This window comes from Chiloscyllium punctatum, chromosome 7, assembly GCF_047496795.1.
Source record: "Chiloscyllium punctatum isolate Juve2018m chromosome 7, sChiPun1.3, whole genome shotgun sequence".
Classification (NCBI taxonomy): Eukaryota; Metazoa; Chordata; class Chondrichthyes; order Orectolobiformes; family Hemiscylliidae; genus Chiloscyllium; species Chiloscyllium punctatum.
Window position 1 is genome coordinate 60,049,188 of NC_092745.1, and position 13,134 is coordinate 60,062,321.

A 13,134-nucleotide genomic window follows, 5' to 3' on the forward strand; every position below is an offset into this window, starting at 1 on the left:
GCCCTTTCTCGGCACCTATATCTCCTCCTCCAACCACTTGAAATCTTTTTAGAATTGTTTGATTGTGGAGTTGCTTTCAACCCTTCTCAAAGAATTGGGGGGGGGGGGAGGTTTGCGGGGGGAAAAATGATTTTCGATCCTTTCATACAAATCGTTTCACTTGAGTGACTTGAAATAACTGCGTTATAAAGCCGAGGCGCTGCAGCTTGGGGATGTGCTCCCGCTCTTGAATCCAAGCCGGCGTTTGCTCCTGTGCAGCTTTTACCCTTGAGAAAGGAATTGAGGGGGAGAGTCAAACCTTGGTGTGGCCAAAGCGCAACTTGGGAGTGATTGGCATGAATAGCTACGGTGCTCCGTACTTGTATGTACCGACCGCGTCTTCCCGAGTGCCAGCTCAGAGGACTCCCAAGTGCGCCCGGTGCCGGAACCACGGGGTCTTGTCTTGGCTCAAGGGCCACAAACGCTACTGTCGCTTCAAAGACTGCACATGCAGCAAGTGCATCCTCATCCTGGAAAGGCAGAGGGTCATGGCCGCGCAGGTGGCCCTCAGGAGGCAGCAAAGCAACGAGGCTCCTTGCAATCTGCTGTTACCCGAGGATTACAGAGCGGTGTACCCGGCCCCCGAGAGACCGGAGCAGCCAGTCCCTTCCGACAGCGTGTACTCAGCCGCCACAGGCAGGCACCGAGCCGGTGAGACCACACCTGCCGACTCTCTGCTCCATCAGCAACCCGGTAGGAAATGCAGAAATCTTCCACGTCTTTCTTTCGCTCCGTGTACTCGAACAGCGTGGAATTAGAAAGGCAGGCGGCTCTTATAGATCTTCCTCCGTGTGTAATACCAGCAGGACTCTTCCATTGCCCGATCCCCGATATTAGTTAAATTAGATGATATTAGATATTAAATCTAATTTAATTAGATAACATTAAACACTTTTTAAATTGCATTTCTTAGAAATGTAGCTAAAACGTTGTCTCATTTAAGTTTGGTTTCAAATGGATGACGATGGGATAGTGTCGGGGGTCGAGCTGAGAATAGTTCACAGGTCCTGTTCTGTATTTTTAGACTCAATTCCATTCGGGCCAACACTGACCCTCGGAAGAGTAACCCACCCAAACCCCTATCCCTCTGGAGGATCCACCTAACACTATGGGCAATGCATATCTTTGTTTCACACAGACACGGGGAGAATGTGCAAACTCCACACAGACAGTCGCCCGAGGCTGCAATCGAACCTGGGACCGTGAGGTAGCAGTGCTAACCACTGAGCCACCATGCGCTATTAGCGATAGGGGCTGGTCTTTTATTAGAGAGAAACGACTGGTGGTGTTTTAACCTGAGGGCCACCAGACCTCCGAGGGGAGAGATTGAGAAGGAGAGTCCTTCATAATCACCTCAAACCAGTGATGGGAATTGAACCCACATTGCTAGCATCATACTGTTCTGTGTTCAATGTTCTAAACATTGATGGGGATGTTACCACACCCAGCGAGAAATACACTGAAATGTAACGTGGGCCAGGTGATCGGGGTGGGGGGGGGGGGGGGGAAGGCAGTCATTCATACATTGAACATTCCTGCCTCCGGTTTGTTGCTGCCTATTCCAAAAACCGGGAGGTTACCTGGACAGTCGCTGTCCCCTGTTTGCGGCATCCGTTTCAACAATTGGGTAGATTGCTGCTCTGTGTTTACCCTACAATTTGGGAACCATCCCGGGAATTGGGCAGTTATTCATCTGAGAGACTGCGTGAAATGTGGAGAATTTTGTTTCGCGGTAGGGAGTAGGGAGAACTCCTCAAAATCTACCGCCGCCGCTCCATCCGATCGGAAAATCGGGGGGTGGGGGCGAGGGGGAATACATTTGCACCAAGCATCGAACAGATTTTGTTTCCATAACCCGTCATGCCCGGATTCCCACCCCCACCAGGAGCGTAAAGGGCGGAAAATGAGAATGTAGCTGTTGAGGATTTAAACCAAACCGCGGGATGGGCGCCTATACCGAAATCCTGGCTTGTTTAATTAAATACTTGCTGCCAAAATGCCTCACTTCTATGTGTCACCCATTAATAGCATCCCCTTATGTCACCTTCATCGTATCTGGCCATGAGAATAACGGTGTTCAATCACCAAGGTTAGTTGTCACAAAGTAGTTGAAAAGGATTTCTAGACGCGCCAAGCATGCGTAAGCGACAGGCACAGAGTTGGGTTTAAGGAACTATGGGGAAAGAGCAGCACAATATGCTGGTAATGCAACAATCTGGATGCTATTTTAACTGAACAATCATTGTTAAGGCAAGCCATTCTTGTTATCCGCTTTTCTAAAAAAAAACTGATTATTCTTACTGCAAATTGGCTTCCTGCTTGTTTTTTCCACGTTCATTCTTAACACAACAAATCAAAGAGCCGGCTAGTTCAAAGCCATAACACTCTAGTTATGATAATTGCGCAAGGGTGAAAGGGGGGATTGATCTGTTTGGATGACCCGCGTTTACCATTTCAGCCCCAGGGACGTGATTAATCACTGCGGAGCACAGGGATTAAGGGATCAAATTGCCTGGTTACAAGTGAAACAAAGAGAGACCTGCTGCTGGGATAATTTCGAGCCATTTCTTAAAAGAGATAGAAAAATTACCCCGCACTTTTATAGACTCGTATTATTCCAATTAAGGCATTCATGACTACTGCAGGGGTATTTGCGTTTAAGGTGACACTTACATAACTGAAAAATAGAAGAAATTGATCCCCATTGACATTTTGCCATTAGTTCCTAAGGGCGACTTAATATTTCTGCAGTTACCATTTTAACTCGACATTCAGAAAGTGAATGTGCTGCTTTTGGGAGTTGATGGACAGTTTTCATGAATTAGTAGTTAAGGATTTTATTACTTCTAGAAAGTTGACTAGCGAAGTCCTTAGAATGAGTATAAAGGAAGGTAAAATACAATAGATAATCTGTTTTAGCGTGCTAGCGACCTGATTATATTTTTGGCTCATTCTATTTGTACTTGAATTTCATAATTCACAACATTAAACTTTGAAATAAGTGAAACTGAACCCTAACTAGCATCAGGGGGAAAAAAACTGACGAGGCTCCTTCAGACAAACATCGAGCTATTTTATTCCAAAACTTCAAATAAATTGCCGGCTGGTCTTTGCGAGATTCTCAGTTTCCCGGGAAGGTGTTGCATTTACACAATGTCTTAAAAGTTTAAATCAAAGTAAAACTTTTTTCGTGTCCTTAGCCTGGCAACAAAATCTTGTAAAAACCACTTTAGGAGTATCATTTTTCCTTAACTAAACACCATCCTACATTGTTCAAATATTAAATTTTATCTATGTCGTAAATGTAATCTTATATTCCAAATGCAAAAAAAAAGCCACCATCCTGCCTTCATCACTGCACTGTTGGGAAAGATTTGAGTCTCGATGTTCTGTTTCCTTGCACGAATATTAAATGCACCAGTAAACATCTCACATGATCTTCTTAAGGTTGAAAACAATATTTTTTGGTAGATTGGCGGATAGACGTCGGTTGTATTTGAATGCAGAGTTAATGTAATAGTTACATTTTGAGGATGGAGCAATATAGAGGAAATATGCAGTGAATTGTAGAACTTGGAGAAAAAGAGGTAACAATATCAACAGCTTTAGGAGTTCAAATGCGCAAATCTTTTCAAACAGGATACCCTGATAACACCGTGAGAATATCTACGTAATCGCAGGTTTTATACGGAGCAATATTAAATTACAATTACACAAACCGTTTCAGATACAAGTGCCGGTACAGGTGCCAAGGGCTGAATAACCTGGCTGTGCGCTGTAAAATTCTGCTGCGGTTGCAGTTACTGTGTTATGTGCAATAGCATTCAGGATATATTGGAAACTTACATATTACGTTGGGAAATAAAATGGCTCTGGAAGTATCTGAGAGTGATGTTGCTTCGTTACCCACAACTCACGCATACAGCATTGTCTCGCTCTGATTGAACTGGATTTAAGGATGCATCTACCTCGCTATACACCTACTGTCTCCCTGTCCTGAGGCAATATGAGGACTGTGAACATGAATGTGTGAATGGTCTCGTACCCAAGTTTAAAATTAATTTGGCTTCCCATTCTGAGAAAGATAGATTCCTGTATGTTACAATGCAGAACAACGTAAAACATTCATTCATCACATTGTAATTAATTATTACACCTGTTTGTTGTCAGATGAATATGAAGATGCCGAAGGAAACGATGCAGATAACAAGATTACGGAAAGTGAGGTGGAAGAACCAGTTTCCTCCACAGATACCCAAACCAGCGATTTATCATTGCCCCTCCCGGAAGCAAACAATGGCATAGAGCGGAAGAAGGAAAACAAAGAACAAATTAAAGCTGCCACCAGATATAACTTCAGTGACATCAGGAAGTTCTTGAAGTCGGAAGATGTGCTGAAGGACATGACTCCTTCGGGAAAGTCTAAAACGCCTCCTATTGAGGTTCTGGCCAAGGTCTTTCCGCAGCAGAAACAGTCCGTTCTGGAGCTGGTGCTGAAAGGTTGCAACAATGATTTGGTTTCAGCTATTGAAACCTTACTGTCCAGCACCACCAGGCGAGCTGAAGGATTGAAGAATTACAACAAACCACAGACCTCCAAGGACATAGCTGACTACAACTCTGGTCACTGTCCTTTATCCTCATCAGCTTGGTCTCTGAGTTCTGCCTTTAGATCCCCGTCTGATGCCTTCCAGGTATCTCCAAACAGCCACAGTGTTGTAGCAAGCTTGCCCAATGTCACTCAAACAATTACACAACCCAGTCATTACCCCGTGCCAACTCTTTTCAGACCAACTTTGTCTGGATCTCATCCCTTTGTTTCCAGTGAGTTTGCTCTGTGGAGCACAATGACCTTTCAGCACCCTAGCCTGAGGCAACAGTTTACTTCCCTAGCTCACTCCACTAGTGCCCTGTTGGGAAGCACCACAATGGTCCTACCTGCCCAAAATGAGACTTCCCAGAAACCATCTATCTGTGATGGGAAACTGGCAGAAAAATCTTTGAAATCTCTCGAAGAAAGACAAGAAGGCAAAAAGTAGCAATTTGGATTTCATTCAAATTCTTTAGGCCTGCTCTATTAAACTTTGAGAACCAACGAGTTGACGTGTAAAACAAAAAGTTGCTCTGAAGAATAAGTACTGACAAAGGAAATCCTGAAATGGACTTTGTTCAATAGACGTCCATCCTAAATACCTGTCACAACTTCTTGTTGTTGTAATAGTCAATGTAAGAAATGTTCATTTTATTTAGAATTTCATCTTATTAAAATCAAGCTAGATTATGTAAAGTCAGAAGTGATTCTTGAGCATAATTATCATGTCATTTCCATTATAATTTGTTTGAAATTGAGTAAAAGGGAAATAATGCAACTTTTAAACAAATCAACAGGTGGATATAAGGAACACAAATTTCATTCATTTATTGGCTTTGAAAAATGTTAAAATATATTGGCATTTAATAACAATTATTGCATGAGAGCCACTAACAATACCTAAGCTTTAAAACCATGTAAATTACTTTACTGAGAATTACTGATCACAAATACAGTTGTAGCACAAGACATACTGAGCTGCTAAACATTTTATTTTCATGTCCTTGTTTGCAGTCTAATTCCGTGATACCCTGTTGAATTCCATTTATACACATTTGATACATTGTGCCATATCATAGCTGCAAATCTTACATTATTTCTCCACCCTTATTATATGCTGCAGTTCAATACTTCATATTGCCTACATCAGTGTTATTTCCCCTTATAATGATTTTAGTTCCTTCACATATTTTTAAATACAAATTCTAAAATTATCTTTTGATGACAAACAAGAGCAAGAACAGTGATATTATAATTTGTTTTCAAATCATAAGACAGTGCATTTCACATTTTTGTTATGTTCTATCATTTGGTAAGCATTTAAACTTTCATCCATTGACTAGGTAAGTTATTATAGTGACCTTGCTTCAATGGCCTGCTAACAGATTCCCTTACCAGACACTTTACTGTTGGAGAAAATAGCCAGGAAAAGACATTCAGTTTGATCTGACCACTGCTTTTTGCTCCTACAGTTGGTTGCCATTACTTTTAATGTTATGTCTCTTAAATCAACTTTTTAGAAAATACTTAAAACTGACTGAAAACTAAATTAAAGGTATGAACCATAGCTCCAGGAAAACCGAATGAATTGGAGGCACAGGAGAAAAGGTAAGTTTAGGGGTTTGTCTTATTTTGAAAAAGTTCTCATACCAATTTTCTTCAGCTGTGAAGAAGTAGACTCTTTTCTGAGATAGGTTTCCTTAAGATCTTATCTAATATGCCATTTTCACTTGTGAGCTATCACATGGGAACTGGTTTTCGTCTCCATTCAATATCCACACACTGCACATTCGGCAGGGGTAGCTAAGAATAAGCAAAGGTAGGAGTTAATGGCTGGCTGTCAGAAGGCAGAGACTGGGGATAATCAGGTCTTTTTCTGAATGGCAGGCAGTGTCTAGTGGAGTTCTACAGGGATCATTGTTGGGACCACAACACTGGGATGAAGGAATTGAATTGAATTGAATTTATTGTCACGTGTACTGAGGCACAGAGAAAAACTTCGTCTTGTGAGCAATACAGGCAGGTCACAGAGTTGAGTAGCATAGATAGTAAATAATAGGTAAACAATAGTAAAAACAAAAACACAGGTACAGGTGAATGCTAAGAGTTTGAGAGTCCATTCAGTATTCTAACAACAGTAGGGTAGAAACTGTTTCAAAACCACCTGATGTGTGTGTGTGTGTGTTCAGGCTTCTGTACCTTTTCCCCAATGGTAGAGGTTGTAGAAAAACATTGCCAGGATCTTTGAGAATGCTGGTGGCCTTGAGCGCATTGTTGATAAGTTTGCAGATGACACAAAGATAGTTGGAGTGTCAGGTGGTGTTGAGGAAGTGGGAGGCTCAGAAGATTTGGACAGGCTCAGAAAATCATAGAGTCATAGAGATGTACAGCACAGAAACACACCCTTCGGTCCTACTCGTCCATGCCGACCAGATATCCCAATCCAATCTAGTTCCACCTGCCAGCACACAGCCCATATCCCTCCAAACCCTTCCTATTCATATCCCCATCCAAATGCCTCTTAAATGTTGCAATTGTACCAGCCTCCACCACTTTCTCTGGCAGCTCATTCCATGCACTTATCACTCTCTGTGTTAAAGTGTTGGCCCATAGGTCTCTTTTATATCTATCCCTCTCATCCTAAACCCTCTAGTTCTGGGCTCCCCAACCCCAGGGAAAAGACTTTGTCTATTTATCCTATCCATGCTCCTCATAATTTTGTAAACCTCTAAAAGGTCACCCCTCAGCCTTCGACGCTCCAGGGAAAACAGCCCCAGCCTGTTCAGCCTCTCCCTATAGCTCAAATCCTCCAATCCTGGCAACATCCTTGTAAATCTTTTCTGAACCCTTTCAAGTTTCACAACATCTTTCCGATAGGAAGGAGACCAGAATTACACGCGATATTCCAACAGTGGCCTAACCAATGTCCTGTACAGCTGCAACATGACCTCCCACCTCCTGTACTCAATACTCTGATCAATAAAGGAAAGCATACCAAATGCCTTCTTCACGATCCTATCTACCTGCGACTCCACTTTCAAGGAGCTATGAACCTGCACTCCAAGGTCTCTTTGTTCAGCAACACTTCTTAGGACCTTACCATTAAGTGTATAAGTCCTGCTAAGATTTGCTTTCTCAAAATGCAGCACTTCACATTTATCTGAATTAAACTCCATCTGCCACTTCTCAGCCCATTGGCCCAACTGGTCCAGATCCTGTAATAATCTCTTTGCTGTCCACTACACCTCAAATTTTAGAGTCATCTGCTAACTTACTAACTGTACCTCTTATGCTCACATCCAAATCATTTATGTAAATGACAAAAAAGTATAGGGCCCAGCACCGATCCTTGTGGCACTCCACTGGTCAAAGGCCTCCAGTCTGAAAAACAACCCTCCACCACCATCCTCTGTCTTCTACCTTTGAGCCAGTTCTGTATCCAAATGGCTAGTTCTCCCTGTATTCCATGAGATCTAACCTTGCTTAGCAGTCTTCCATAGGGAACCTTGTCAAACACCTTACGGAATTCCATATAGATCAAATCTACTGCTCTGCCCTCATCAATATTCTTTGTTACTTCCTCAAAAAATTCAATCAAGTTTGTGAGACATGATTTCCCACACACAAAGCCATGTTGACTATTCCTAATCAGTCCTTGCCTTTCCAAATACATGTACATCCTGTCCCTCAGGATTCCTTCCAACAACTTGCCCACCACAGACGGCAGGCTCACCGGTCTATAGTTCACTGGCTTGTCCTTACCACCCTTCTTAAATAGTGGCACTACGTTAGCCAACCTCCTGTCTTCTGGCACCTCACCTGTGACTATCTCAGCAAGAGGCCCTGCAATCACTTCCCTAGCTTCCCACAGAGTTTTTGGGTATTCCTGATCAGGTCCTGGGGATTTATCCACTTTTATGCATTTCAAGACATCCAGCACTTCCTCCTCCGTAATATGGACATTTTGCAAGATATTACCATCTATTTCCCTACAGTCTTTATCTTCCATATCCTTTTCCACAGTAAATACTGATGCAAAATACTCGTTTAGTATCTCCCCCATTTTCTGTGGCTCCACACAAAGGCCACCTTGCTGATCTTCAAGGGGCCCTATTCTCTCCCTAGTTACCCTTTTATCCTTAATATATTTGTAAAAACTCTTTGGATTCTCCTTAATTCTATTTGCCAAAGCTATCTCATGTCCCCTTTTTGCCCTCCTGATTTCTCTCTTACCTATACTCCTACTTCCTTTATACTCTTCTAAGGATTCACTCAATCTATCCTGTCTATACCTTACATATGCTTCCTTCTTTTTCTTAACCAAACCCTCAATTTCTTTAGTCATCCAGCATTCCCTATACCTACCAGCCTTTCCTTTCACCCTGACAGGAATATACTTTCTCTGGATTCTTGTTATCTTATTCTGAAGGCTTCCCATTTTCCAGCCATCCCTTTACCTGCAAACATCTGCCCCCAATCAGCTTTCGAAAGTTCTTGCCTAATAACGTCAAAATTGGCCTTTCTCCAATTAAGAACTTTAACTTTTAGATCTGGTCTATCCTTTTCCATCATTATTTTGCCTTGAAGCACCAAGGGACTTGGGAATCCTAGTTCAGGATTCTCTTCAGGTTAACATGCAGTTAGGAAGGCAAATGCAATATTAGCAGTCATTTCCAGAGGACTGGAATACAAGAGTAGAGATGTACTGCTGAAGATACATTTGTAATATTGAGCGCAGTTTTGGGCCTTTCATCTAAGGAAGGATCTGCTGGCATTGGAGAGGGTCCAGAGGAGGTTCACAGGAATGACTCCAAGGATGAAGGGCTTGTCATGGGAGGAGTGGTTGATGGACTGGTGGGGGTGGTGGGGGGGAGGGGGGTGGGATGGGGTGGGGTGGGTGGAGGTGTGGGGAATCTGATTAAAACTTACAGGATACTGAGAGGCCTGGATAAAGTGGACATGGAGAAGATATTTCCACTAGGAGAGACTAGGACCTGAGGGCACAGCCTCAGAATGAAGGGATAACCCTTTGGCACTAAGATGAGGAGGAATTTCTTCAGCCAGAGGGTGATGGATCTGTGGAACTCATTGCCACAGAAAGATGTGGCAGCAAAGTCATTGCTTGTATTTAAGATGGAGTGAGATCGTTTGAGCAAAGAATTATGTCCTTAACATAAACAAGAAAATATTTTTGGTATAGTTAAGTTGAAAAAGATACATAAAAATTAATATGACACAAAAACACATAGCACAATGTTTTATCTCATTGTCATGTATCCACAAAACTTTGCTATTAGTTGCCAATATTTTTTCATCTGTGTATTGCAGCTGCTTTAAAAATGGTGCTCTCTTCTGTTGTTGTGTATGTTATATTTAAAAAACGTTGTCAGGGAGAAACAAAAACATTGGAATATTCAAGAACGCATGTCCCAGGAAGATAGAGAGAATAAATAATATTCATACAGCACAGAAAGGTGAGGTCTGGAATCATCCTCCAATTTAATATGTGCATAGTTGTATAAATTCTGTATGGGACAGTGATAACCCTGCTCTGTAAATTAAGGTTTTCTACTTAATGGAATCACTCTGGGGTCATGCATGAAAAGAGAATTTGTTGAGCATCAACGAAAATGTCTGAGTAGAGGAAAATGGAGAAGGACCACATATCAATGAAGATTCTTTACCTGGTGCTCATGCTTGTCATCCCTAGACTGCTCCAGAGCACACTTTCACTAAACAGAGTTGCTTCCCACCATGATGACCAAGTCAACTCCATGGACAGGTGTGAGTGGGGCAATCCTTGACAGGGCCTCATGGGTTTCTAAATCAAAAGAAGCATGCAACAAGCATCTCACCTGCCACCACAAAGGATCAAGTGGCCCTTTCTCTAGATCTGTTGAAGCCACTAATATTCTAACATGTTAGGAGTAAAAAGAAATGGTTGAGATAAACATAATAGTTACACAAGGGGATAGACTTGTATAGTAATTCTAATGGCATTTTATCAATATTTAATTCAATGAACAAATCTCTATATTTGAACTTTTCAATCCCTTGAGCTCTCAGTCATCTGCATTCAAACTGGAGACTAATGTTCAAGTGATTGGAATGACCAACCTTTACAAGGAGAATTGTTGTCTGTTGGAAAGAATTATTATTACACCAGGTAGGGGGACAGAGATTCTGATAGCACAGTACAATGCCTTCAAATACAGATTAGTGTTACAGAATTGTCCAGCCGTCAGGTGAATACCTGCACTACGGCCATATCTGGTTCCCATCCTCCTCAGAGATTTTGATTATTCTGTACCTTCCACTTACTGTAGTTCTACAGTGCTGATGTTGTGGGAAGTACAGTAGAAGAGAACCATTCTGGAAACCTTTGACAGGGTTTAGGCCCCTTCAGGTCTGTCAATTGAATTGTAATTGTTGTATGACTTTAGTTTACTGATAGGTTTCCTTACAGGAATCAGATTTCCAGATGGTAACTCTTGTCTCCAGGAGCCAGCCTTTGTTGTTGAGTAGAGCAATAGTCTTGCAGGCTTATAGTAGGTTCTCCTGTTTTGTGGTACATTTTCTCTTGTTCTCCTTCATCATCTAGGAGGGAGACAACTCTAGGAGACCACAAAGAGATTATTTGTGAGGTATGTAATGGTAGTATGAGTCCAGCAAAACTTGTACAGCATTTCCAAGAGCAATATAGCACAAAAAAAATGCTAAGCAATACCTCAACTGCACTAAACTGTAAATACTGAAAGATTCCTTTAAATATCAACCATGACTGGGTATTGCTGCCAATTACTGCCTTAGATGGGTGAATGTTTGGACAATCAAACATTTGCAAGATATGTACAACCATAGCTTTTATATATAAATTTATAACTTTGCCTCCTACTAGCTGCAGGAATGCATGCTAGTAATGAGCACACTTCATATTAGAAATATGTGCATACTCATTGCCCATTATATTGAGGGCTCAGTAGATAAATTTGTACTTGTAAAGTAAGTGCTGTGTCAGAAGCTGGTTGGTTTGGACAGCTAGTTTTTGATGCAAAGTGATGCTTACAGTGTGGGTTCAATTCCTCCATTGGCTGAGGTTACCGTGACGAACTCTCCTATTCATCCCCTTCCCTTGCCTGCATTATAGTGACCCTCAGGTTAAAACACCACCAGTAATCTCCCTTTAATGAGAGAACAGCTTTCTGATCCAGTAGAACGATGGCTACTTTTACTTCATATTTTTCAGTATCTTTAAGACAATAGACAAGTTATTTTTCCACACATAATAAAATTAAAATTGCTATTAAAATACACAAATGACTTCTGGTCTAGAATCTAGAAATGATTAATATGAGGTGACCATTTAGCCGGGCCTGCTAGACCATATTGATACACAAACCTGTTGGTTCTGTGATCCCCATTTAAAATTTCTGACTTTGTGTGACCTTGAGGTGAAAATTTGAAGTATTCAAGAGTTGTTGAGTAGCGAGTTGGGTGGGGGTTGAGGAGGTGGAGATGCAATTTATCAGTTTTTAAGCAGGAGAGGGAAAAAGGTGTTGGGCATGCTCCCCTTCCCCCTCCTTCACCTTCCTCTTCTTAATTTCCCCTCCTTTGCAACTCCTCATCCCAGCTTCTTCGACCCTCCTCCTCTATCTCCCTCATTGAGGGAATTAATGTAAAGACAGTGCTTCTTCAAACACCAAACCTTTCATTGGCTTGCATTGCAGTCACAGTCAGACATCAGATAACTGTTCATTAGGCCACATCCACCATCAAAATCCCAAATATTTAAATGAGCCTTGTAGCTGTCAAAAATCTTCCAAGCTTCACAGCAGCCATTGCTACAGAGATATTGCGACCCCAAAATCTCATCATCAAGAGAGGTCTCTACTAAGGTCTGCTGTTAAATCTGCTTCAATCACCCTTTCAGACAAGGTTACAAATCACTAGCTTTCGGAGCGCTGCTCTTTCATCAGGTGGTTGTGGAGTATAAGATCGTAAGATTTATAGCAAAAGTTTACAGAGTGATGTAACTGAAATTTTATATTGAAAAAGACCTGAATTGATTGTTAAGTCTCTCATCTTTTAGAATGACCATGTTGGTTTCAGTTCTTTCATATGTAAATCCCAGAACTTTTTTTAAAGTTACATTCTCAAGTGAACTTTAACAATAGGTGCCATGTTGGCCCAGATAATGCATTGAAGGTGTGAGGAGCCCTGTGAGAGGCTGTCTGTGCCCCAACAAACAGACTGATTATAATCTAAAAAAGGGATTTACAGAATCTTACATGGATTCATGCAGTTTTTGAGAGCAAAATCAAATGTAATTCTGCAAGTACAAATTCACCCCACAAACGTATGTGTGTGTGTGTGTGTGTGTGTGCATGTGGGTGTGTGCATGTGGGTGTGTGCATGTGGGTGTGTGCGTGCGGGAGGATATGAATTGAGTTGTCTGTGACAGAATGTGTGTTATGTGTATGTGTGTGAGTGTGAGTGTAAAAGGG

General features: G+C 41.7%; 1 protein-coding gene across 1 annotated transcript; it reads left to right on the forward strand.

Annotated features, from left to right (window-relative positions):
- Nucleotides 1-211: 211 nt before the first annotated feature.
- Nucleotides 212-5,307, forward strand: LOC140479696 (doublesex and mab-3 related transcription factor 3, truncated-like). Its single transcript, XM_072573721.1, has 2 exons — nt 212-732; nt 4,210-5,307. Exons 1-2 carry the CDS (start codon nt 336-338, stop codon nt 5,076-5,078), a joined length of 1,266 nt encoding a protein of 421 aa, XP_072429822.1. The 5' UTR covers nt 212-335; the 3' UTR covers nt 5,079-5,307.
- The last annotated feature ends 7,827 nt before the right edge of the window (nt 5,308-13,134 follow it).

Coding starts and splice junctions, on each gene's coding strand:
- LOC140479696 (XM_072573721.1), top strand. CDS start 336: ATGAATAGCTACGGTGCTCCGTACTTGTATGTACCGACCGCGTCTTCC. Junction 733..4,209: donor TCTGCTCCATCAGCAACCCG/GTAGGAAATGCA, acceptor GTTTGTTGTCAG/ATGAATATGAAGATGCCGAA.